This window comes from Giraffa tippelskirchi, chromosome 9 (genome assembly GCF_054371585.1).
Source record: "Giraffa tippelskirchi isolate mGirTip1 chromosome 9, T2T-mGirTip1v1.2.pri, whole genome shotgun sequence".
NCBI lineage: Eukaryota > Metazoa > Chordata > Mammalia > Artiodactyla > Giraffidae > Giraffa > Giraffa tippelskirchi.
The window spans coordinates 159,066,878-159,093,405 of NC_137283.1; the positions used below are offsets into that span (position 1 = coordinate 159,066,878).

Consider the following 26,528-nt stretch of genomic DNA (forward strand, 5'->3'; position numbering starts at 1 on the left):
TTTTCTCCCTCCTTTCATGAGTGAGTGAGTGAAGTCCCTCAGTCGTGTCTGACTCTTTGCGACCCCATGGACTGTAGCCCACCAACCAGCTCCTCCATCCATGGAATTTTCCAGGCAAGAATACTGGAGTGAGTAACCACTCCCTTCTCCAGGGGATCTTCCTGACCCAGGGATTGAACCCAGGTCTCCCACAATGCAGGCAGTTGCTATACTGTCTGAGCCACCAGGGACAAAGAAGATAGGAAAAGGCGCCAAGGACCTGAAATCGGTTCCCCCCATTTCCCCATCTCCCTGTTTCTAGAATCCCGGTAAAACTGAATGAATGAGTAGAGATTTTTGTTGTTGCTGTTGTTTTTTAAGTAACAGTACAAAATACTGAGAGGGAACCTCAGTACAAAGTACTGAGACCATTTGACTATCACCTAGAAGAAGCTTAGGTACCACCTCCTCAGTCCCACATCCTCCTAGGACCCTCTCCCAGCTCCCACTCTTGCCATTTGCCTTTACTGGTCCTTATCACATTAGATGGCGAGACTTCATTTCCTGCTCCAGAAACTATTTCAAGTACCTTCTATGTACTTGCGTGTGTGCATGCTAAGTCACTTCAGCTGTGTCTGACTCTCTGCGCCCCTCTGGACTGTAGCCCGCCAGGCTCCTCTCTCCATGGGATTCTCCAGGCAAGAATACTGGAGTGGGTTGCCGTGCTCTCCTCTAGGGGATCTTCTCAACTCAGGGGTTGAATCTGCATCTCCTATGTCTCTTGCGTTGACAGTTGGGTTCTTTATCACTAGCATCACCTGGGAAGCTCCTCTATGTACTTGACAGAGTGGCGTCTCTGCCCCAGGATCTCAGCCGTGAGCAAAGCAGAGAAAGATTCCCTTTCTTGGAGTTTAAGTTCTAGAGGGAAAAGAGAAGGAGGAAGAGGGATGGGGCATTAATTCTTCCTATGGTGGTCCAGGGTGACCTTAGGAGACCTAAGTGAAGAGGGGATGAGCCATTTAAACATCCGGGCAAGGAGGTTTCCAGGAAAGGGAACAGCAAGAGCGAGGACCCTGAGGATGGGGAGAGCTGGGTGTTGGAGGAGCAGCCGGACCCTTGTGAGCAGGATACAGGGAGAGATGCCAGCATGGGTTTTATCCCAAGCGTGGCAGGAAGCCATGTGGGAGGACTGCAGTTGTAATTGGTCCCTCCGACTGCTGGGGAGAGTGACCTGGGCCCAGAGGAGGCAGGGCGGTTCTCTGAGGGCAAGGATGCCGTGCATGTCCAGTAGAGCATCTTGCCAAATCCATCAAAGCTGCAGAATTTGTGACCAATGCCCTCCTCCAGGTGTCCAAGCGAACTCCCTTGTCTTGTATGTCGTAGAAGCCTTAATTAAAGGCTCTGCTTGAGCTCTCCTCCAGGCAGAGGGCAGTGGAGACCTGGGGAGACTGGACTCCCCAGGGAGGAGAAGGCTTTCGGACCTGCCACTAATTAAGACTCAGAGCTGTCTGCTAGGAGGAGATGAGGGTTTGCATCTGTCATCCTCTCAGACCAGTGAAAGATGCTTGGGTTAAGAAATGTGCTGTGAGGACTTCCCTGGTGGTCCAGGGATTAAGAATCCAGCTGCCATTGCAGGGGACATGGGTTCGATCCCTGCGCTGGCAAGATTCCATATGCCATGGGGCAACTAAGCCCAGGTGTCAGAACTACTAAGCCCAAGTCCTAGAGCCCACAGGCTGCTACCACTGAAGCCCTCAATCCCAGAACTGGAGAGTAGCCCCTGCTCGCACAGCTAGAGAAAGCCCTAGCACAGAAGCGAAGACTCAGTGCCGTCAAAAACAAATAAATAAAGCATTATAAAAATGTGTTGGGAAATGAGTGCTGAGGATGAGAAATCTGGCCCACCAGCTCTAGGACTTCTGCCCAAGGGAACTACGTTGTTGAGGACCTACTGTGTTTCAGGAACTGTGTCAGCAAGGACACTGTTGCAGGATAATAAAAAACCAGGGCTGGTGGAGTGGTCATGATACACATTTGACATGTGTTATCTCTAAATCTCACCACAACCTGTATGTTGGGTAAGATTATTCCCATTTCATAGCTGAGGAGACTGAGGCAGGCAGAAGCAAACCATTTGCCTTGTCACTCTGCTGACAGGAGGCACAGCTGAGATTCAAAAAAGCACATTCTTTCCTCTGCAAGGTGAAGTCTTCCCTCACATGCCGTCAAGTCCCCAAATCCCTCAGGACTCAGTTTAGTTAGTGTCAGTAGTGGTTGCTGAGTCGTGTCTGACTCTTTGGGACCCTATGGACTGTAGCCCGCTAGGCTCCTCTGTCCACGGGATTCTCCAGGCAAGAATACTGGAGTGGGTAGCCGTTTCCTCCTCCAGGGGATCTTCCCCACCTGGGGATCAAAGCCAGGTCTCCCGCCCTGCAGGCAGATTCTTTACCGTCCGAGCCACGAGGCTCAGTTTACTGACCCAATTATGGAAGAGTCGGATAAGACAGCCTTTCAGGCCCTGCCAGCTCTTAAGTCCAGGCTCCCAGTCGCAGCATCTCCTGGCAAATCCATGGGTGCAGCCCTCTCGCTCGCACATCCTCTGTCTGTTTCCTCCCAGATCTGTCCTGGCTGAATATCACGGTAGCTTGTGTCGGCCGAATGGGGATCACCATCGTGTTCCAGATGGTGTGCCTGGTCAACGCCGAGCTGTTCCCTACATTCATCCGGTGAGTGTATCTGGGGCGAGGGGGCGGCTAGCTGCTGACAGGGCTATGGGCCAGCCGGGCTCACTGAGGACCACTCGTGAAGATGCCCCCCAGGGTGGATGGTTTGACACTGAGATGGGGGTTGGGCATCAAAGACAGAGCCCACGCCTGATGAGGTAGAGAAGGTGAGATGGACAGGTTAGAGTGGACTTGGGGTCGTGCCGTGCCCCGTACCGAGGGCCAGCGCAAGAGAAAAGACATCTGGTTCAGGGCAGTTCCTATTTGGACAGTGACATACAGAGCGTTGCCACACGTGGGGTGCAGGTCATCCTGTAAAATTGTTGTTACCCGCCTTTCACACGTGAGCAGGCCGAGGTTTACAAAGGGAAGGAGACCTTCCCAGAGTCACACAGCTAGAAAGTGGCAGGGTCCAGGTAAGAACACACTTCTTCGCCCCTCCTATTTCTTTGTTTAATTAAACTATGGTTGATTTACGATGGTGTGTGTGAATTTCTGCTGCACAACCAAGTGATTCAGTTACACGTATACATATTAATCCATTCTTTCTCATACTCTTTTCCATTATGGTTTGTCACAGGGTATTGAGTACAGTTTGCTGTGTTCTGCAGTAGGATCTGGTTGTTTGTCCGTCCTGTTTATACTTGTTTGCATCTGCTAGGTCCAACCTCCTACTCCATCCCTCCGCTCCCCCTCCCCCTTGGGACCAAGAACACACTTCTTTCTGCCCTTGAAGCTGGTATTTTCCTACAATGACGAAATACTTTGTCAACGTAGCAATGGGCCCGGATCATTCATTGTTTCAAGTCAGGTTTATTGAGATAGAATTTTCTTAGAGCAAGATTCACCCTGAAAGACGCAGTTTGATGAATCTTGATTCCATTCATTTCACCAGCACCACGATCAAGGTGATACAGACACGCTTCCATCATATGCAAATGCTTCCTCCTGTCCCTTTGTGATCCGTTTTCTCCCCTCCCACCTCCAGCACCTGGCAACCCCTGATCTGATTTCTCTCCCTATGGCTTTGCCGTTTCTGGACTATTACATACATGAGATAACTTGGAGTGTAGGCTTTTGTGTTGGCTTCTTTCACTTGACATCAGGGATCCCATCCACGCCGTGGCTTGAATCAGTGCTCCATTCCTTCTTATTGCTGAGTGTGGTTTCCATGCGTGGAATATGGACCACGGAGTGTTTGTCCAGTTCATGGAGGTTTGGGCTTTTTCCAGACAGTGATTTCAATACAGGTGCCAATAAGTATTCACTTATGGGTTTATGGGCTTCCCTGTGGCTCAGCTGGTAAAGACTCTGCCTGCAATGCAGGAGACCCTGGTTCGATTCCTGTTTCGGGAAGATCCCCTGGCAAAGGGATAGGCCACCCACTCCAGTATTCTTGTCCTTCCCTTGTGGCTCAGCTGATAAAGAATCCATCTGTAATGCGGGAGACCTGGGTTTGATCCCTGGGTTGGGAAGATCCCCTAGAGAAGGCAAAGGCTATCCACTCCAGTATCCTGGCCTAGAGAATTCCATGGACTGCATATAGTCCATGGGGCTGCAAAGAGTCGGACACAACTGAGCAACTTTCGCTTCACTATGGGTCTTTGTGTGGACATACGTCTTCATTTCTCTTAGGTAAAAACTTAGGGGTGGGTCATATGGTAGTTGTGTGTTTAAATTCATGAGAAACTATCAAAATGTTTTCCAAAGTGGCCACAACATTTTCTACCCCACCAGCTACGTGAGAGACAGGTGACTGCTCTGCATCCTCACCTGTCCTTGCTGTCGCCAGCTTTAAAAAAAATGTTTGAGCCATTCTTAGAGGTGGCGGTATTATTGTGACTTTGATTTATGTTGTCCTAACTACAGATAATGTTGATCGCCTTTGCGTGTACTTATTACCACCTGTATCTTAGAAGGCTTAGTCTAAATGACGAATATTTTTATTGTAAAAGTAATTAACCACCTCGGAGAAGGAAATGGCAACCCACATCAATATTCTTGCCAGGCGAATCCCATGGACAGAGGAGCCTAGTGGGCTATAGTCCATGGGGTCATAAGAATCAGACATGACTGAGCAACTAAACCAATTAACCACCTTAAAGTTTAAATTCTGACCTTTGTTAGAGTTTGGCGCGTTTCTGTGAACTCTTTTTTCCCCCCACTTTGTAAATTCTTTCTTCTCCCCATATCATCAGACCAATGATGTCTAAGAACTATTCCAGCTCCCCATCCCTCTCTTATACCTCGGCAGCCCTCAGAACCCCTCCGTGAGCCAGAAGACACAAGGTGACTCTGATTCACTCTTTCCTGCACATCCCTCATTAAAAGGCCCTGTCTCATCTGGAAAAGATTGTTTGCAACGGGTACAAAGAGATAAAAGGCAAATGAAAGAGAAAAAAAGTCTACATTTGGCAGTTCTGAGCCCAGAGTCTAAAACAGCAGGGTCAAACATTTCCATTGTCATGGCCACTGGACCCAGGGGACTGACTCAGAGTGTAAACTGCCAAAGGTCCCGAGTGCTTGGTCCAAGGCGGAGGAAGGCCAAGTGGCCCATCCTCAAGGGGCAGAGCATACATTTGATGAGGATTCTCAAGAACCAGTAAGGGAAGCCAGATGTTCAGAAATAACTTTAAACTTGATCCACATGCATCACACGCCAAAGTAAGTCATGAAAGTTTGGGTATTTTCAATCAATTGAATCAAATATAAATTGGAAAAAAAAGGATCATTTCTGTTACTGTATTACTTTATAAGCACTTCAGGTTGACACAGTTCTATTTAGACAATTTTGACCCTGCTTCTTACTCACAGGAGGCTTTAGAGTTGAACAGCATCCTCTTTCTGTCTGCAACATATACTGTCAAGACCCAGGTGTCACTAGTGGTAAAGAACCTGCCTGCCAGTACAGGAGACACAAGAGACGTGGGTTTGATTCCTGGGTTGGGAAGACCCCCTGGAGGAGGGCATGGCAACCCACTCCAGTATTCTTGCCTGGAGAAGCCCATGGACAGAGGAGCCTGGTGGGCTACAGTCCTTAAGGTTGCACAGAGTCGGACACAACTGAAGCGACTTCGCACGCACGCGCTCTCTGCCTTGTATTGAAAATCAGCCACCCATTTTTACCTCTTCTCTACGTTATGCGCTCCTTGAAAACAGAAACTACACAGCATACTTGTCTGTACCTCCTGAAACTGCTCTGTACCTAAATTAACCAGGCACCTGGGGCTTGCAGGATGAATGACTGAAGTATCTCAGAGACCTGAATTTTCTTAATTTTATTTTTTAAGATAGTTATTATTTTAAATTATTTTTGGCTGCACTGGGTCTTCACTGTTGCACGTCGGCTTTCTCTGGTTGTGGCAAGCGGGGGCTACTCTCCAGTTGCAACACTCGGGCTTCTCATTGCGGTGCTTCTCTTGTTGCAGAGCGTGGACTCAAGAGCACAGGCTCAGTAGTTGTGGCGCATGGGCTTGGCTGCTCTGTGGCCTGGGGGATCTTCCTGGGTCTAGGATGCACCTGTCTCCCCTGCACAGCACGGTGGATTCTGAACCACTGGGCCACCAGGGAAGCCCTATGAATTTTAAAGATGGGAACTAGTTCCTCACTTCTTGTAGCTTCTGTGTGCTTGTACAATCTTTCTCTTTTTTAACACTTATTCTCTTAAAATTATAAAAAAAAAATGGTGTTTTTTTCCCTCCTCTTGGAAATCAAACTAAAGCTGTTAGAAGAACGAGAAGAATATATGAGGGCATATCTTTATTACTTATTACTACTGCATGAGAATCTACATTTTTATCAATGAAAGTTTCAACAAAAATAATTTAATAACAACAAAAAAGAAGGAGATGCAGAAAAGAAAAAAAAAAAAACAACTGCAAATGCCATCTTTGAAAGTAGGATGACCTTGAAAGACAATGTGTAGGAAGAAGTGCTGCCTGGTACAGTGAATGTAAAAGGGTTTAGAAGACTCCAGGGAGGTCCACTGGGGCAGCAAATTTGAGACAAGGCCAGAGGTTTTCCGAAGTAGGAAGGGAACTTGAAGGATCTAACTGACAATCCCTTCTTGGAGGAACAAGGTGGGTGCGGGGGCTGGAGGCACATGTTTCCTTCTTTGGCTGCTGTGTGGCTGGAGGGGAGGCGGGGCGGGCAAGCTGTGGGAGAGCACTCAGGAGCCTTGAGCGGGCACTGCGCTGCGGGGCAGGATGGAGGCGAGAGACCCTGCAGGGCGAGCGGTTCTACGCTGTCTACCTCCGTTGTTGTTCAGTCGCTCAGTCGTGTCTGACTCTTTGCAACCCTATGAACTGCAGCACACCAGGCTTCCCTGTCCTTCCCTATCTCTCTGACTTTGCTCAAACTCATGCCCATTGAGTCAGTGATGCTATCTCACCATGTCATCCTCTGCTGTCCCCTTCTCCTTTTGCCTTCAGTCTTTCCCAGCATCAGGGTCTTTTCCAATGAGTTGGTTCTTCTCCTCAGGTGGCCAAAATATTGGAGCTTCAGCTTTAACATCAATTGTTCCAATGAATATTGAAGACTGATTTCCTTTAGGATTGACTGGTTTGATCTCCTTGCAATTCAAGGGATTCTCAAGAGTCTTCTTGAGCACCACAATTTGAAAGCATCAATTCTTTGGCATTCAGCCTTCTTTATGGTCCAACTCTCACATCCGTACATGACTACTGGAAAAACCATAGCTTCGACTAGATGGAACTTTGTGGCAAAGTGACGCCTCTGCTTTTTAATATGCTGTCTAGGTTTGTCATAGTAGTCCTTCCAAGGAACAAGCGTCTTTTAATTTCATGAGTAGGGATAAGAGAGTCAAAGCATCTAATCACAGACAACCCTGGCCAGAAAGAGAACTTCTAATAGCTTAAAACATGCCCTGGTCCCTCTCCACAAATCCTTCTAAACTAGCTGCTACAGGAAGAATAATACTATTGAATGCTGAATCACAAATAAAAAAGTAACTTTCCCAAGAGCTATACAGATATATCATGAGATAAAAAGGAGAAAGGAAGAGGAAAAGCAAGTGACAAATGAAGAAAATGCACAGGGAAAATATTATCAGAAAGCAAATGAAAAGTATAGCCAAGTGTACTATGAGTAAGTGCAAAATAGTAATGAATTAGCCGTCTCTGTGAAAGAAGAGTGTGAAGCAGAGAATGTTAAGTTCTTGGGAGAATGTGTGATAAGACAAGAGATGAAGTCAGCTCAGGCTAAAAAAATAAAAAGAAATATTAAAATATTTCACAAATGAAAACCACTTTGAAAGCAGTACAAGGAGAATTGATAAAGGAAAGGCAAGGCAAGACAGAACTAAGAATTGCGAAATAAGATTGAAATAAACAAAGAGTTTAAAAGGCTTAGAGATTATACACATACATATGTCCCAAAGAAGATCATTGAAATAATGAAACCAAAGGACTTAAAGAAATTAAGAAAGAACTTAAAAGAACTTCTGAAAATAAAAGAATGCTTGGATCTATGATTTGAAGGTGGCATACAGTGAGTGTTACAGGAAAACTTGATTCTGAGTAATATTAACAAATATTCCAATTAAGTTACTGTGCGTCAGAGATAAAGAAAGACTTATGAGGTACCCAGGCTGAAAGTGTAAGTCACATGTATCAGGAGAAAATCAAACTGATATCATTTGATGAAGATGGTGAAACATCCTGCAATGATCCCAAGGAGAGAAAATGCGACTCAACGAATTTTATCCAAACTCTCATTCCCAAATAAAAACAACATCCAATTATTTTGTTCCTTAAAAATATGGTTACTATAAACCTTTTCCAAAAAAGCTATTAGAGAAAAAATTCTCAGTAAATACAGTAAGTGGAATAATACTTCAGAATTATTGATGGTGATCACTGAGTCTCAGATTAAAACCCTCCGTTTCTGTTTTGATTACAGAATATAAATTGATAACACAGAAATGCTATAACTAAAAATGGACTGTAGCTTGCCAGGCTCCTCTGTCCATGGGATTCTCCAGGCAAGGATGCTGAAGTCATTCCCTTCTCCAGGGGATCTTCCCGACCCAGGGATGGAGCCCAGGTCTCCTGCATTGCAGGCAAATTCTTTACCATCTGAGCCACCAGGGAAGCCCAATAACTAAAAGAAGTTGGAAAGGGAAGAGAGAAAGTTGGAGATGGTGTGATACACTGATTTTCTCCATACTTTCTTCAGGAAAGAATATATCACTAAAAGCTAATAAATTAAGTAGTTTTACAGGCATATTTTAAGAGATGAAGGCAAACAGTAAAAACAATGATATTATTAACTACGGCCAGTGCATGGAGGGATGGTTTGAGGAGAAAGTAAAAATACATTAATTTTAAAGTTGTTCATAATAGTTAACCAATACTATCTAAAGAAATAGAGTATTAAGTGTATTGTCAAACCTTCCAAATTATCAAAAAAAATACACATAACCAACACAAATTGAGAAATAAAAGACACAGAAAACAATAAAAAACATGGCATATGTTAAAATATTTATAAAATATTAATAAACAGTTAATGACAGAATTAAGAACAAACATTTCTGATATTTAAATAAATATAAAGAGACTCAACTCTTATTGAAAAACAAAAATAAAAAGACTCTAATTTCATTATAAAGCAAAATCCAACAATTTGCTGCATAGTTGAAGTACAACTTTTCCTCAGAAAAGTTGAAAAGCAAGGAATGCACAAAAGTAGGGGCTTCCCCAGTGGCTTAGTGGTAAAGAATCCACCTGCAATGCAGGAGACTCAGGAGACATGTGTTTGATCCCTGGGTCAGGAAGATCCCCTGGAGGAGGAAATGGCAACCCACGCCAGTATTCTTGCCTGGAAAATCCCATGGACAGAGGAGTCTGGCGGGCTACAGTCCATGGGGTCGCAAAAGAGTCAGACATGACTGAGCACAGAACACACACATACTGGGTAAATGGAAACAAAAATATAGCGAGAACCACAATTTTATCAGACAAAGTTGAATTTATGGCAAAAATGTATTAAGACAAAGAAGATCCTAAATCGTAGTTAAGAGGGAATCCACAGTGGTTTCATAGGATAGTTTTACAAAACATTTAGTTAATAGAAAACTTCAGTGATCCACAGTTCTAGAGTACAGGAAAAGGAGGAAGTTTTTTTAAAAATTGTTTATAAAGTTCTCATAATATTGGTGTCAAATAACAAAAATAAAGGAAACAGGAAACTGTGAATATTATTTATGAATGATAAATTCAAATCCTAAACAGTGTATTATCAAACAGAATAGTGGAGCACATTAAAATAATAATACGTTCATCTAAGATGAGTTATTCCAGGAATACAAAGATAGCTTAATATTAGAAAATCATAGTATAGTTCATGCTAAGAGAAAATTGTACTCTTCTCTCCATAGATAAAAAAGCATTCAATAAAAGTCAACATCCATTTTTGTTTTTTAAATCTCTCAATAAACATGGATAGATAATTTTTCATATAGTATGTTTTCCAGCTAAAAAGAAAGATATTATTAAAAGCTGATGAATCAAGTAAATTACAAAGCATATTTAAAGATTATAATGGCAAACACTAAGTACTAATGTAATTACTCATTTTAGGGAGTAAGAAATTGTGCCAATGGGTGTAATAGAAGAAACTTATAAGGATAAAACTTTTCTTGATTTATTGTTCCTGATTTAACCATGTCTTTGGCCCAAAGCTCAAGATTATTTACAGGAATACCCTGGGGTGGCTATATTCATATAAGACAGAATGATCAAAAACTATTGTCAGGGATAAAGAGGTCATTTCAAGTTTCCTCCCTAGCTTTCTTTGTTCTTCATTTCTTAATCTCCTCTCTTTATCCTTCCCCGTCCCTTCTATGTGAAAGCAAAAACTCTAATCACACCAACCAGTTCTCCAAATCTCCAGACCATTGTTACAATCCAATTCTGACATCCGGTTTAGTTCCATTGCTCAGTCATGTTTGACTCTTTGTGACCTCATGGACTGCAGCATGCCAGGCTTCCCTGTCCATCACCAGCTCCAAGATTTTGCTGAAACTCATGTCCATCGAGTCAGTGATACCATCCAAGAATCTCATTCTCTATTGTCCCCGTCTCCTCCCACCTTCAATCTTTCCCAGCATCAGGGTCTTTTCAAATGAGTCAGTTGTTTGCATCAGGTGGCCAAAGTATTGGAGTTTCAGCTTTAGCATCAGTCCTTCCAATGAATATTCAGGACTGATTTACTTGAGGATTGACTGGTTGGATCTCCTTGCAGTCCAAGGGACTCTCAAGAGTCTTCTCCAACACCACAGTTCAAAAGCATCAATTCTTCAGTGCTCAGCTTTCTTTATAGTCCAACTCTCACATCTATACAAGACTAATGGAAAAGCCATAGCTTTCATTAGATGGATCTTTGTTGGCAAAGTAATGTTTCTGTTTTTTAATATGCTGTCTAGGTTGGTCATAGCTTTTCTTTCAAGAGCAAGTATCTTTTAATTTCATGGCTGCAGTCACCATCTGCAGTGATTTTGGAGCCCCCCAAATAAAGTCTCTCACTGTTTCCATTGTTTCCCCATCTATTTGCCATGAAGTGATGGGACCGGATGCCATGATCTTAGTTTTCTGAATGTTGAGTTTTAAGCCAGCTTTTTCACTCTCCTCTTTCACGTTCGTCAAGAGGCCCTTTAGTTCTTCACTTTCTCCCATAAGGGTGGTGTCATCTGCATATCTGAGGTTATTGACATTTCTCCCGGCAATCTTGATTTTAGCTTGTGCTTTATACAGCCCGGCATTTTGTATGAAATTCTGACGTTAGCTCCGCAGAATTAGCAACCTCCCTCCTGGAGTTCATTAATTTGCTATAAGGCTCCCAGAACTCAGGGGAGCACTCACACTCACTCAATGGTTATAGAGGTTACACACAGGCAACCAGAGGAAGAGATCCACAGGGTAAAGCTAGCAGGATCCTAGCACAGGCACTTCTGTCCCCCTGGAGCTGGAATGTGCCATTCTCTTAGCACATTATGTAGGCGTGATTGATGAATTCGTCAGTGATTTTTTTTAATTAATTAATTTATTTTTGGCTGTGCTGGGTCTTCGTTGCTGTGCTCAGGCTATGTCCAGTTGCGGTGAGCAGGGGCTACTCTTCCTTCAGGACCATGGGCTTCAGTAGTTGCAGCACACGGGCTCCGTAGTTGTGATGCACGAGCTTTGTTGCTCCACAGCATCTGGAATCTTCCCAGACCAGGGATCAAACCCATGTCCCCTGCATTGGCAGACAGATTTCTATCCACTGTGCCACCAGCGAAGTCCAGTCATCAGAGATTAACTCCATCTCCAGCCCCTCTCCCCTCCCTGGAGGTTGGGGAATGGGCACTGTAATTGCTTTAGCGTAAGTTTACCACTTGGAAAATTGATTCACAGAAGTGTCATTTTTTTGGTCTCTGTATTTTACCAGGAACCTTGGCATGATGGTGTGTTCCTCCCTGTGTGATTTGGGTGGGGTTCTCACCCCGTTCCTGGTCTTCAGGCTGATGGAGGTTTGGCAAGGTTCGCAGCTCATTTTGTTTGGTAAGACTTCCTGACACATTTATTATTTCTTATTCACAGCCCAGCGTGAATAGTTGGTAACTACTTGATGAGTGAATGATATTCCCCAGTGAGTGTACAGAAGGAAGGATGGTACCTGCTCTTTCGCTGTCTCCTGGCTCCCTTGTCTTGCTTCACGGGAAAGATAAGATGCCGTTCTTATAACATGGGCCAGAGGTTTATGTCCTGTGGCTCTGGAGTCTAATAATTCTTTCTACGGAATAGAACAGGAGAGAATTTTTGACGTAGCCTCCTGGGTTCTTATCAATTTGACTCCCAACTTTGGTGACCTTAACATGCTGTCGCTAGGGGTTTGACGATACTAGGTTATCTCTTCACTTCTGCTTCCAGATCTTAACAATTGACAACAGACACAGAGGGCCAGTGGGAATCCAAGTTTAGTGCCTGGTTTGTTAGTGATTACGTTAGATTAGAGGAAGAGGAGGGAACTCGTCTGCCGAGAGCAAATCGACTGCCTACCCATGGAGGGCTGCCATGCCTGGGCCAGGTGAACCCAGGAGGGTAGGGTGGAGTGGGAGTGGAGGAGTATCAAGAGAGGCCCTCACTGCCCACATACACATCACCTAGGCTCCATACCGTATATGTATAGCAGCTATAATATACACTGTATAGTTTATAAATGGGCTTCCCAGGGGGCGCGGTGGTAAAGAATCTGCCTGCCAGTGCAGGAGATGCGGGTTCAATCCCTGGATTGGGAAGATCCCTTGGAGGAGGAAATGAAAACCCACTCCAGTATTCTTGCCTAGAAAATCCCATGGATAAAGGAGCCTGGAAGGCTGCAGTCCATGGGGCCACAAAGAGTCAGACATGACTGAGTGACTGAGCATGCGTGCATAGTTTATATTATGCAATTATATAATATACCATATTACATTATATTATATATATAAATATAATAAGGGCTTCCCAGGTGGTGCTAGCAGTAAGGAACCTGCCTGCCAATGCAGGAGATATAAGAAACGCGGGTTTGATCCCTGGTTTGGGAAGATCCCCTGGGGGAGAGTGTGGCAACCAATTCCAGTATTCTTACCTGGAGAATCCCATGGACAGAGGAGCCTTGTGGGCTATAGTCCATGGAGTCTCAAAGCGTCAGACATGAGTGAAGTGACTTAGTTACTACATATATACTTTATATATATAGTTACTAGTCAAAATTGAGTTTCCTATTGTTTCCAAGTTACCTGAATCAATAAATCCTCCCAATATTTAAACATCAGTTGCTCTAGAACTGTATTCTTAGGTAGATGTACAATGAGGCTTCCTGGGTAGCTCAGCTGGTAAAGAATCTGCCTGCAATGTAGGAGACCTGGGTTGGATCCCTGCGTTAGAGGAGGGCATGGTAAGTAACTACTCCAGTATTCTTGCCTGGAGAATTCCGCAGACAGAGGAGCTTGGTGAACTATAGTCCAAGGGATCACAAAGAGTCGGACAGACTGAGCAGCTAAGCACAGCACAAATGTACATGGAGGGAAGTATTTCCTTTTCTTTCTCTGCCATTTCCCCCGTTATCGTATTGCTTTTAATTTTCTAGACATCCCTGACCTTTTGAAGTGGCCCTCACACATGTATTGCCTACGCATCTCTTTAGTTAGCTGTCCTCATCTGTAAACGGTGTTGGCCGTGCTCTAACGGCTCCGTGTTGAATCTGTCTCGTTTGAAGCGGCTGTGGGGCTAGTTGCCGGGGGAATGACACTGCTTCTTCCGGAGACCAAGGGGGTCACTTTGCCAGAGACCATTGAGGACGCTGAGAACCTGCAGAGGTGAGCGCCGGCCACTGGGGGACCCAGGGGCCCATGTTAGACCTGCCCTCCCTGTTATGAGCATGCTCCATTTCCTGTCTCCTGGGAGAGCTTTACAGGTCTTGTTCGGCCTTTTATTACCCCCAGAGCTGCTACAGAGAGAAACACAATGCAGTGACTGTTGGCTAAAAAGGAAAGCAGGGAGAGCAGAGTGTATGTTTTTGGTTGACAGTCATCTGCTCTAAACCGCAAGACAGAAGGTTTTGTTTGTGATGCTGACCATGCAGAGCACCATGGCCCCTAGCTTACCCCAGAGTTGTTGGGAGCTATTTTTAAAATCAATCTTCTTTTTAGTGACTGTTGGTTCAAATTCCTTAGTGACGTTCTTCACAAAGAAGAATGACTTAAAACTTTCACTCCTGTAACAGGGACAAGTGGACAAGTGCTTCAGTGGAGTCTCAGGTCCTACTCTTAAAGCCATCAAACAGGAAAGGGAGAAAAAGTGCCTGATGATGTAGTCATTACAGGCTTGGTTCTCTGGATTCTACGTAAGGACCCACGTGTCCCTGGCAAGTAGAGAGAAGAGACTCTGGGGACTCATTAAGGCTTAGGTTCAGTCCAGGGGCAGCCACTTACTTGGCCATGTGACCTTGGGAATGTCATTGAACCCTCTAACCTTCATTTCCTTGCCTGAAAAATAGCCACAATAATACTTAATTGAGAAGCGTGCTGTGAACATTCAATGAGGTTAAGTAGGTGACAACGACTTATCCACTGCATGGCACATAGTAGGTGTTCAACAAATCTTAGATTCTTGCCCTTCTTCATGCATATTGTGCGATTTCCTCAGTGATTCCCAAATTTACTCTGCAGAGGAGTCACAAATGGAGCTTGCTAAAATGCAGATTCCCAGGCCCTTTAGGTTTTTGACTTCATAATTGAATGAGGAACCTGATCTTTTAATGAAAATCAATATCCATCAGTGCACCTCACTTTGAGAAATTCTTCATCTCTCAATACTGATAAGGGACACACCCTCTATTTGAACTGTAAGCACATTTTGTCATATGTGTAGTAGACACATATAGCTACACATTTGTCATTGCTGCAAATATCTTCCTTTGGTCCCAAGGAGTAGACACATATCGCTAAGGCTGACTCCCTGATTTTGAAAAGTTTCGTTATAACTTGTTAATAGGCACTTGGTCATCTTTTACGATGTTGTGTTTACCCCTTCACTCCATCATCAGAGCCATTCCTGCCCTGCCAGGGGAGGCCAGGGCTTCTGCTTGGAACTCCATGCCGCCGTGTACACCCTCCGTTCTTGATAATGCCCTTCACTATGTATAATCAGCACTTATTTCATTATCTGTCTTCTCTGCTATATGAATTTCATAAACAGAGAGATCATTTCAATGACACCTTCTTGGGACTTTCTAGGTGGTCCAGTGGCTCAGACACCATGCTCCCAAAACAGGGGGCCCAGGTTCAATCTCCAGTCAGGGAACTAGATTCCACATGCTGCAACTAAAAGATCCCACGCGCTGCAACTAAAATCCCTTGTAGCCAAATCAATTAATTAGTTTAAAAAATGACACCTTCTTCCCTACTTTCCAGGAAACAAGGTCAGGGAATGGGAGCCATATGGGAGCTCTGGCTAATAGACGGCTCATGGTTCGTCAGCTTCACTGAGTTTCAGGCACCGTCTCACCCCATCCTCTCACAACACGGTGAGGCAGCTGTTGTCATTAGCACACCTCCTCTACAGATAAGGAAGTCATGGTAGATACCCCTGAGTCCCAGCTTCAAAACAGAATGCTGACTGTCAGGGGATGTGAGGCAGCCACACAGCGATGCTCTGTGGAAGGGTCGGCATACCCTTTCTGTGAAGGACCAAGGAGTCAATATTTCCAGCTTTGGGGATGTTCCGTCTTTGTCACCAGGTTCTGCCCTTTCAGAATGAAAGCGGTCACTGTTCATAAATGAATGGGCGTGGCTGGGTTTCAGCACAACTTTATGGAAGTTGACGTTGAGATTTCATCCAATTTTCAAGTGTCAAGAAATAATATTTAACATTTGACTTTCAAAACTATTTTAAAATGTAAGAAACTGTTCTTAGTGCACAGGCCGTAACAAAACAGGCAGAGAACCAGAAACTGGCCCCCTGAGGCCTCTGCTGACCCTGTTCTTCATCACATGCTATGTACGTTCTCACTTTCTCTTTTGAGACTTATTCCCAGGTGAAACTTTGCAACAGATTCTTAGAAAGCCATTATTGATTTTAACTTAAAAACTGAAAAGAGGTATTTATTTCTCTGGCTGCGTCGGGTCTTAGCTGTGGCAGGCAGGATCTAGTTCCCTGACCAGAGATCGAACCTGGGGCCACCTGCTTTGGGAGTGCGGAATCTTAGCCACTGGACCACAAGGAAAGTCTCTATTTTAACTTAAATTTTTGTTTTTGGTTGCTGCAGGAAAGCAAAACCCAAAGAAAACAAGATTTACGTTCAGGTTCAAACATCAGAACCCAATGCACAGGCAGCCGAGAGAGACGCTTCGCAGCTGACTGCGTGGCAGAAATGAGGACCGAGTTCTCACTTGAAGAGATGTTCAGAAGCCCTGAACGCTTCCTCCCACCTGCCTGCCCTCAAATCAATATCAGTTCTGAAGAATGCTAACTGTGCTTTGTTCCATTCTGTTTTCTTGAAGTCTCTCAAAGTTCTGGCTATCTTTTACCTACTTATCTTCTCCAGTGAGAGCTATTGGTGGTTGGCAGGTATTTACTTATCCAAAATATTTTGAAAGCCCAGTAGCATTTAAATACTGTTAGACAAGAGGCCTCTGTCATTGGTTTCCTAGAATAAGTATTGTTTTATTCACTCTCTGAAAGAAAACATCTTTGTAGGTATCATGTTGCAAAAGTATTTTAGCATGTAGGCTCCTTGGAGGACTATTGGTTTATGAATATGGTGACTCTTCCAGCCAACTCTACCCCAGTCATGCTTATACACCTGTGACGGCACAAAACAGGCTCCTTATTCCAAGACCAGAAGGTCTATAATATTTTTTGGGGGAAGAGTTTCTGCAACCTGCATTTTAGGAATGCTTTACTCTATTTCACTCTTACTTTTAGTTCTTATTGGTGATTCTAGAAGGTGAAATCATATGCCAACAATGGAATATCACAGTGAACATATCAAAATGAAGAGTTCAGCTTACTTCTTTTTATAATTTTTTAAAGAAATCTTTTGACTTCACTGCATGGCATGTGGGATCTTAGTTCCCTGACCACAGATTGAATCCATGTCCCCTGCATCAGAAGCGTGGAGTTAACCCACTGGACCACTGAGGAAGTCCCAAGTTCAATTTACTCTGAGTTAGTAGTAACTGGTTCAAATTCTCGTTCAAGAAGTGATTTCGTTCCTGGAGAACACAGAAACTTTATTTATTTTAAAAGTTCTTTACTCGTGAGACAAACCACAAATGAGGACCCTTCAGAACACACTGCGGGAGAAAAGATTCTAATGCAAATTGGAGGCGTGATCAAAGACATGTGGTATTGTGTTATGAACACTTCTGGCTAGATTGGCTAAGCCAAGGGACGGCCTCCGGGACTTGAGATGCCGGGATTTCGTCCTGGGCAGCATCTAATCTTTCTTTGAGAGTGGACATAGGCTAATTGGAACCCTGAAACTCTGCCGTTGGTAAAACAACAAAAACAAAAAATCCACTAGATTTGAATTTTTAAAATTATAACTAAATAACCAAAACAAAACCACATCTGGGCCTATGGAGGGGACCTAGTGCTCCGTTTCAGCTTCTCCCAAGAAAAGCCCTGATTCTGAGTCCTCTCTTTCTGACTGTCACAGTTATATTCTTTACTGGTAGCAAATACATAAATTGCAGGCTTTGAATTAGTTTTTCAAATGTGTATTTAAAATACCCTCTCTCATTTTTCTTAGAATCTTGGGCAAAACTTCTGAAGAAAACTTTAGACAGAGAGGTTGCTGTTGTTTTTCAGTTGCTAAGTTTTGTGTCTGACTCCCTGCAACCTCATGGACTGCAGCACACCAGGCTTCCCTGCCTTCCACTATCTCCCGGAACTTGCTCAAACTCATGTCCTTCGAGTCGATAATGCCATCCTACCCTCTCAACCTCTGTCGTCCCCTTCTCCTCCTGCCTTCAATCTTTCCCAGCATCAGGGTCTTTTCCAACGAGTTGGCTTTTTGCATCAGGTGGCCAAAGTATTGGAGCTGGGTCATTGTTAAAAACAACAGTAAAACCTCTGATTTTCTTTCTGCTCAGAAGACTTGTCTGGACAAAGTAGACACGTGGTTCTGGGAGAGAAGCACGCCATTCTTAAACATCACAAGAGTTTGGATCAGAGTGAAGCCTGTCTGAACCGTGAAGGAGTGCTTCTTTGCCGACCCGGGAGCAGCTGCTCCAGGGCACAGGAGGAAAGCCAAGTGTCAGGAGGGGACATTGGGCCCCTGACTCCTTGCTGTGGCTACAACAGAGTCAGAGTCAGTCCTGCCAGGGTCAGGGGGTGGAAGGGGGTGCACAGAAGGCACGTCAACACTTGGAGCACCTGGGAGGTGTGACTCAGGCCTCAGGATGCAGGCAGCTTCTGGTAAGGGCGTAGCAGCCAAGGCTCCCCCGGCCTCCTCCCCGGAAGAAGGCCTGTTCCTTCAGCATGCATCTACTGAGCACCTGCTGTATGCATGCCTCTGTCATCTTCGCCTCTTAGAGAACCGGAAGGCAGCTATAGATGTGCTGGGACCAATGCCCGTACGAGGACTCACAGTAGAAAGTCTTTGTGAGGCCATTGCAGTCATCCTGTTGGATGTGGAGGAGCAGCACAGCCAACCTCAAAGGAAGTGGAGGAATGTGAGGTCTCAACGTCAGCTCCCCACTCCTGCCCTGATGTTTCCTGCAGTGTCTAGAACCCCACGTTTAAAGATTTCTCCCCACAGGTCTTGAAAGCTAACCACTGATGGTTGAGAGCTAACCACTGATGGTTGAGAGCTAACCACTGATGAGACGGAGGAAGCGATGGGGGCGGGGCTGCCTGCCTGGTCAGACCCAGTGGGGACAGGCGGGCGGGGACAGTGCCTACAGAGGGCGGGTGACTGCAGGACAGGAAGCGTGCTCCCTGGGACACAGCCTGGCCCTAAAGCAGCAATGTTATGTCACAGAAGGAGACTCAACCCTGGAACGAGCCGAATGTGACTCCCACGCCTCCTCCACCATCTGCTGATTTTATGGCCTTGCCCCAGCTCCAGGCCACCTGGTCCCCACATTTTCATGGCCCAGGGGACCCTCCGAGCTCCAGCTGGAGAAACCGCTGAGCCATCCGACTCCGCAGTCCCTGCACCGGTTGCTAAGGGCAACGTGTCCGATTGTCCACCCCACTATGTCTCCTCCCTGCAGGTGAAGGTTCAAAATCTGATATTTCAAGATGTCAGTGGAGCTCCCTGGGGGTGTGTTAGTCTAATGCACTGGTTTAAATTTGCCTGTAACTGAAGTCTCCCAAGTATCTGAAGCTTAAACAAGATAAAAGTTCTTTCTCAAATTGAAGAAGTTTGAGGCTATCTGTCCGGCACTAGCTAATGGCTTGGGGACTGGTTCTGGTGCCACCATGTCATTGCTCTGCTGGACAGGGCTTCCCAGGCCCCAGGTGGCTGCTGGGGCACACCCATTGCACCCACACCCACTGCAGGGAACAGGGCACAGTGGGGAGGACACTTCCTGGAAGAATGAGGACTTCAGATAAAAACTAAGTCCAAGAAACACAAGATTGCATTTCTCACACATTTGAATTTCATGGCCTGAGAACTCGTGAAGTGACGCACATTGGTCTGCAAGTTAACATTCTTCCATTACAGGCCACATGGGTCTGATTCTTTTTAATAACTGTACAGTAATACATTAGGCAAGAGAATTTATTCAACCATTTCTGTTCCTAAAATTTGGTCCCCTTCACTGGAAATCAAACGATAGTGCTTTTTTTGTTGTTGTTGTTGGCTCTCCTGCCCCATCCTGCTTTGCCACATTCTCTCTGCGTGGCCTGACTGTCCTTGGAGTGGCCAGGGGGCCATCAGGACTGCAGCCCGGCACCACTTCCTGGCCAGGCTTTCCCTCCTGGACAGTCCACGATCTAGTCCTGCCCTTTCAAGCATTTTGTGAGCTAAACACATTTTTCTTGCTGATCCAAATTCTGTTTGTCTTATCTTACCAATTCGTTTTGTTCTGTCTCTCTTTCTCACACATTTCACATGGCATATTATGTTACATATAAAAATCACCCCAAACATACAAGACTGCATGCAAAATTTCTTAGCAGGTACATTTTCCAAAATTCTCCAAGCCAGGCTTCAACATTACGTGAACCAAGAACTTCCAGATGTTCAGGCTGGATTTAGAAAATGCACAGGAACCAGAGATCAAATTGCCAACATCGGTTGGATCATAGAAAAAGCAAGACAGTTCCAGAAAAACATCTACTTCTGCTTCATTGACTATGCCAAAGCCTTTGACTATGTGGATCACAACAAGCTGTGGAAAATTCTTCAAGAGATGGGAATACCAGACCATCTTACCTGCCTCCTGAGAAATCTGTATGCAGGTCAAGAACCAACAGTTAAAACGGGACATGGAACAATGGACTGGTTCCAAATTGGGAAAGGAGTACGTCAAGGCTATATATTGTCATCCTGCTTATTTAACGTATGTGCAGAGTACATCATGCTAAATTCCAGGCTAGATGAAGCACAAGCTGGAATCAAGATTGCCAGGAGAAATATCAATAACCTCATATACGCAGATGACACCACCCTTATGGCAGAAAGCGAAGAAGAACTAAAGAGACTCTTGATGAAAGTGAAAGAGTAGAGTGAAAAACAGGCTTAAAACTCAACATTCAGAAACCTAAAATCATGGCACCCGATCCCATCACTTCATGGCAAATAGATGGAGAAACAATGGGAACAGTAACAGACTTTATTTTCTCAGGCTCTAAAATCACTGCAGATGGTGATGACAGCCATGAAATTAAAAGATGCTTGCTTCTTGGAAGAAAAGCAATGACAAATATAGACAGCACATTAAAAAGCAGAGATATTACTTTGCCAACAAAGTCTGTCTAGTCAAAGCTATGGTTTTTCCAGTAGTCATGAATGGGTGTGAGAGTTGGACCATAAAGAAAGCTGAGCACTGAGGAATTGATGCTTTTCAACTGTGGTGTTGGAAGAGTCTTGAGAGTTCCTTGGACTGCAAGGCGATCAAACCAATCACTCTTAAAGGAAATCAGTCCTGAATATTCATTGGAAGGACTGATGATGAAGCTGAAGCTCCTATACTTTGGCCACCTATGCCAAGAACTGACTCACTGGAAAAGACCCTGATGCTGGGAAAGATTGAAGGCAGGAGAAGGGGACGACAGAGGATAAGATAGTTGGATGGCATCACCAACTCAATGGACATGAGTTTGAGCAGGATCCAGGAGTTGTTGATGGATAGGAAGGCCTGGTGTGCTGCAGTCCACGGGGTGGCAAAGAGTCGGACATGACTGACCAACTGAACTAACCTGAACTGACATTTTCCAAACATCTCAGTTAGAAATTTTGCTCTGTCTTAGTTAAATAACTCCCCTCCCACTAGGTACTATATTGTTGTTCTTGTTTAGTTCCTAAGTCTTACCTGACTCTTTTGTGACCCCAAGGACCATAGCCCACCAGGCTCCTCTGTCCACGAGATTTTCCAGGCAAGAATACTGAAGTGGGTTGCCATTTCCTCCTCCAGGGGATCTTTCTGACCCAGGGATTGAACCTGTGACTCCTGCATTGGCAGGCAGATTCTCTACCCCTGAGCCACCTGGGAAGCCCACTAGGTATTATACTTACCTCTCAAATGCAAGCAAATGTGTTCTGACCTTCTGCCCTTCAAGGGATGGGGAGGGAGGCTGCTGTGCCCCTGGGAAGTGACCTTGTAGATCCCAGGAACCACGTGGCCTTTTCTTTAGCAAATATGCCTTCCTAGGTTCTTTGGGAATGAAAGGTGATAAGAAAACAAAGAGATGGCTAATCTCTTGTAACTTGTAAGCTGGAAGCTCAAAGCTACCTTCTAGGTTAAAAATGGAGGGACAAAGGGCATCTTTAGAGGAAGGGAAGAAAGTTAGAACAAAGATGTGGAGTATAAGGCACATCTGAGCACATGAGCCCTGCAGAGGTCAGGCAGTTCCCACACCCCGCCCACCACCTCCTTAACTCGCCAAGAGAGAAGCAAGGATAAAAAAGACGGCCATATGTCCTTCAGCTCATTCTCAGTTGCGACAATGACAGGGTGAGGTCTGTCATATGCCTCCTCTCATCCCAACCGCAACACCCTCTACCATTTTCCCCCAACAGCCTGAGAACAGAAAGGATCACAGTTGCCAAGTGGCCTGGAAGATACATACTGCCTGCTTTTCACACAGGCTGGCTGGTGATGTCGGGTGGAGTCTGTCCTGGCTCCAGGGGGGCATCATGGGGTATTTCAAGAGCTAACGAGCAGCTGAGATGAGAACTTGGTGTTACGTGGGCCTTTCTTTAAGTCTGATTCTAGTTTTGTTTCCGGGTAGTCCTGGAAGGAGGGTCTGGACTTTGAGAGGATCACACCTGGTCATTCAGTTAGTCTCGTTTAAAGAAACCTCAGTGTCCATCTGTAAGGGAAACCACTAACTGAAACTGCCCACCCTGGTTAGGCACCATAGTAAACCACTTAGATGAGTTATCTTAAACAGGAGGTCCTGGTGAGGAACGTGGAACTAGCAAGCGATCACCAATGGGAAGAATTCGGGAAGGGTCAAAAGGAGACACCAGTCCAAATCTCCCAGAATCCACCTCTCTGGAATCCATCTTGGTGCCACCAGGAAGGACCCTGAGTCAGAACGATTGGCCAGAGACAACCTGGAAGCTGATCCCATCAGCATAAAACCCGGCTGTGATCCACATGGTAGAGCAGTCCTCCTGGGCTCCCTTGCCTCCTGCTCTCTGCTCAGGCACCTCTTTCCTGTAAAGTCTTTTGTTTTGTCAGCATGTGCGTCTCCTCAGACAATTCGTTTCTGAATGTTAGACAAGAGCCCCCTCTCAAGCCTGGGAAGGAGTCCTCCTTCCAGATAGCACATCTATGCTTCGAGGACCCTCTCGTTGTATTAAAATGTTCCTCCCCTTCCTGGGAGGATTTCAGGCCCTTCAGCCTCCATCTCTGCGACTTCTCCTCCAAGTGCTGACGTCCCCTCTGATTCCAGACACCAGTGCCCGTGATCCACCCTTTGCAACTTACTGTCCAGCCCTAAACTCCTGACCTCTCTCTATCTGTTCAGGGAATGTTTGGTTTTTGTCTGCTCAGTTATCATAGTCCCAGACATTAATATTAGTGATAAAATCTAGAATTGCTTGTCATTAAAAACCAAAGCAATATTGTAAAGCAAGTATCCTTCAATTAAAAATAAATAACTTAAAAAAGAAAAAAAAACTCAAAGAATCACAAGGAAAAATCAGGATAATTCATTGCACCAAAAATGAAATCTCTAAAAAAAAAAACCATATAACATTAGAAAGGCAAAAAAAAAAAAAAAGTGTTCTTCAAACATTTGCTAGTTGATCTGTGAATGGCAAGCTTTTGTGGCCTAATCTTAGTCTCAGTCCAAATTTAAACTTTTGACTAGTTGTCTTCAAAATATTTGTAATTTCTCTCAGAGCTGAGGCTCCCTCTGAGGCCACTCTGCCTGCTGTCAAAACCCGTCGACCCATCACATGTGCACTAGAGGCACCCAGATCTTAGTTTCCCGTACACAGTTTGTCTAAAAGAAACTAAGATCCCAGGAAGAGCTGCTGTGGCTAGACCTAGAGACAAGGAAAAGCCACAGTTCAAAAGTGGGAGAAAACGTTTTTGCCAAACAACAAAGACTGTCAGAGACGATTAACGTCGTGTTCAAAAGACAAAGATGCCTACAGTATGAAGGGCTCTTCATGGCCCAGAAGGGACAATTTCAACATCATAAAATTATAGTAATTATAGTCTGTTGGAACAAGCTGAGACTATAAAAAGAGTCGCAAGTCCATGATAATGGTTAAAAGGAACACACAGGAACTGTGCCGGTGAAAAAGTGTGCATCCTTTCCTAATAAAGTTTATGAGGCATTCTGCTAATTGTTCAACACAAATAATATGAGCTTGCTACTCAAGGTTAGATTAACACCAAGGTTAACAACCATAAATAAGAAACAGACGTAGAAGGAAAGAAAGCATGCTTAAAATATATAATGTCGATGATTTGATTATTTTATTTCATTTTTTAATATTAATTCTTCTGAACCATAATCATAGTGAAAGTTTGCGGCTGCGAGCCGTGAATGACGGCAGGATTCGTGGTCTCCAGAGGAGAGGAACTCCGTCTGGAGCCAGAGATGAGGCTTGATTACTTGGAGCTTTTGGGTAGCAGAGTTTTATTAAAGTATAAAAAGAGATAGAGAAAGCTTCTGACATAGACAACAGAAGGGGACAGAAAGAGTGCCCCGTTGCTAGTTTTTACCCAGGTGTCTCATACCTGTTAGCGAGCTGCTGATCAGATAAAAGAAACTCCTCGAGACTGAAAGGGTTGCACCAGGCCCTTTTCCCATAACGTGTGTTTTGACCTAGAATGGCACAAGGGGAGGCATCTCTGGCCATAAAACAATTGACATGAATCTTGAAGAAAGGCAGATTTCCAAGCAAACACTGTTTAATTAACATAGTTTAAGAAAACATTTCCGTGAGTAAGATGTACTGGTTTGCGGAGCCATGATCAGCTCAAGGTTTGGGGAAAAGATTAGTTACAGGCAGACCTGACTTGAAGAAAGGCAGATTCCAAAGCAAATCAGCTCAGTTCAGTTCAGTCGCTCAGTCGTGTCCGACTCTTTGTGACCCCATGGACTGCAGCACGCCAGGCTTCCCTGTCCATCACCAACTCCTGGAGCTTACTCAAACTCATTTCCATCAAGTTGGTGATGCCATACAACCATCTCATCCTCCGTCATTCCCTACTCCTCCTGCCTTCAATCTTTCCCAGCATCAGGGTCTTTTCCAGTGAGTCAGTTCTTCACATCAGGTAGCCAGAGTATTGAGGCTTCAGCTTCATCATCAGTCCTTCCAATGAATATTCAGGACTGATTTCCTTTAGATTGACTGGTTTGATCTTCTTGCAGTCCAAGGGGCTCTCAAGAGTCTTCTCCAGCCACATAGTTCAAAAGCATCAATTCTTCAGCACTCAGCTTTCTTTACAGTCCAACTCTCACATCCATACACGACTACTGGAAAAAGCATAGCTTTGACTAGGCAGATCTTTGTTGGCAAAGTAATGTCTCTGCTTTTTAATATGCTGTCTAGGTTGGTCATAGCTTTTCTTCCAAGGAGCAAGCATCTTTTAATTTCATGGCTGTCATCACCATCTGCAATGATTTTAGAGCCTGAGAAAATAAAGTCTGTTACTGTTCCCATTGTTTCTCCACCTATTTGCCATGAAGTGGCGGGACCAGGTGCCATGATTTTAGTTTCTGAACGTTGAGTTTTAAGCCTGTTTTTCACTCTCCTCTTTCACTTTCATCAAGAGTCTCTTTAGTTCTTCTTCACTTTCTGCCATAAGGATGGTATATTCTGCCTATCTGAGGTTATTGATATTTCTCCCTGCAATCTTAATTCCAGCTTGTGCTTCATTTAGCCTGACATTTAGCATGATGTACTCTGTATATAAGTTAAATAAGCAGGGTGACAATATATAGCCTTGACGTATTCCTTTCCCAATTTGGAACCAGTCCATTGTTCCATGTCCTTTTCTAACTGTTGCTTCTTGACCTGCATACAGGTTTCTCAGAAGACAGGTAAGGTGATCTGGTATTCCCATCTGTTTAAGAATTTTCCACAGTTTGTTGTGATCCACACAGTCAAAGACTTTAGTGTAGTCAATGAAGCAGAAGTAGATGTTTTTCTGGAACTGTCTTGCTTTTTCTATGATCCACCAGACATTGGCAATTTGATCTCTGTTTCCTCTGCCATTTCTAAATAAAACTTGAACATCTGGATGTTCTCAGTTCATGTACTGTTGAAGCTGTTGAAGCCTGGCTTGGAGAAGCCAGCATGTGAGATGAGTGCAATTGTGCGATAGTTTGAGCATTCTTTGACATTGCTTTTCTTGGGATTGGAATGAAAATTGACCTTTTCCAGTTCTGTGGCCACTGCTGAGTTTTCCAAATTTGCTGGCATATTGAGTGCAGCACTTTCACAGCATCATCTTTTAGAATTTGAAATAGCTCAACTGGAATTCCATCACCTCCATTAGCTGATGCTTCCTAAGGCCCACTTGACTTCGCACTCCAGGATGTCTGGCTCTAAGTGGGTGATCACACCATCATGGTTATCTGGGTCATTAAGATCTTTTTTGTATAGTTCTGTGTATTCTTGCCACTTCTTCTTAAT

General features: G+C 44.5%; 1 protein-coding gene across 2 annotated transcripts in view; it reads left to right on the plus strand.

The window, feature by feature from the left end:
- SLC22A1 (solute carrier family 22 member 1) overlaps positions 1-16,712 on the plus strand; it is a 36,817-nt gene extending 20,105 nt beyond the window's left edge. The window contains exons 8-11 of one of the 2 annotated variants that reach the window (XM_081524470.1): positions 2,597-2,705; positions 12,150-12,262; positions 13,962-14,061; positions 16,512-16,712. In XM_081524470.1, the coding sequence (XP_081380596.1) occupies positions 2,597-2,705; positions 12,150-12,262; positions 13,962-14,061; positions 16,512-16,620 (431 nt within the window). In that variant the 3' untranslated portion in view covers positions 16,621-16,712. Of the gene's footprint in view, positions 1-2,596; positions 2,706-12,149; positions 12,263-13,961; positions 14,062-16,511 lie in introns of those variants that run through there. The other variant, XM_081524471.1, reaches the window with a different exon arrangement.
- Positions 16,713-26,528: the final 9,816 nt, after the last annotated feature.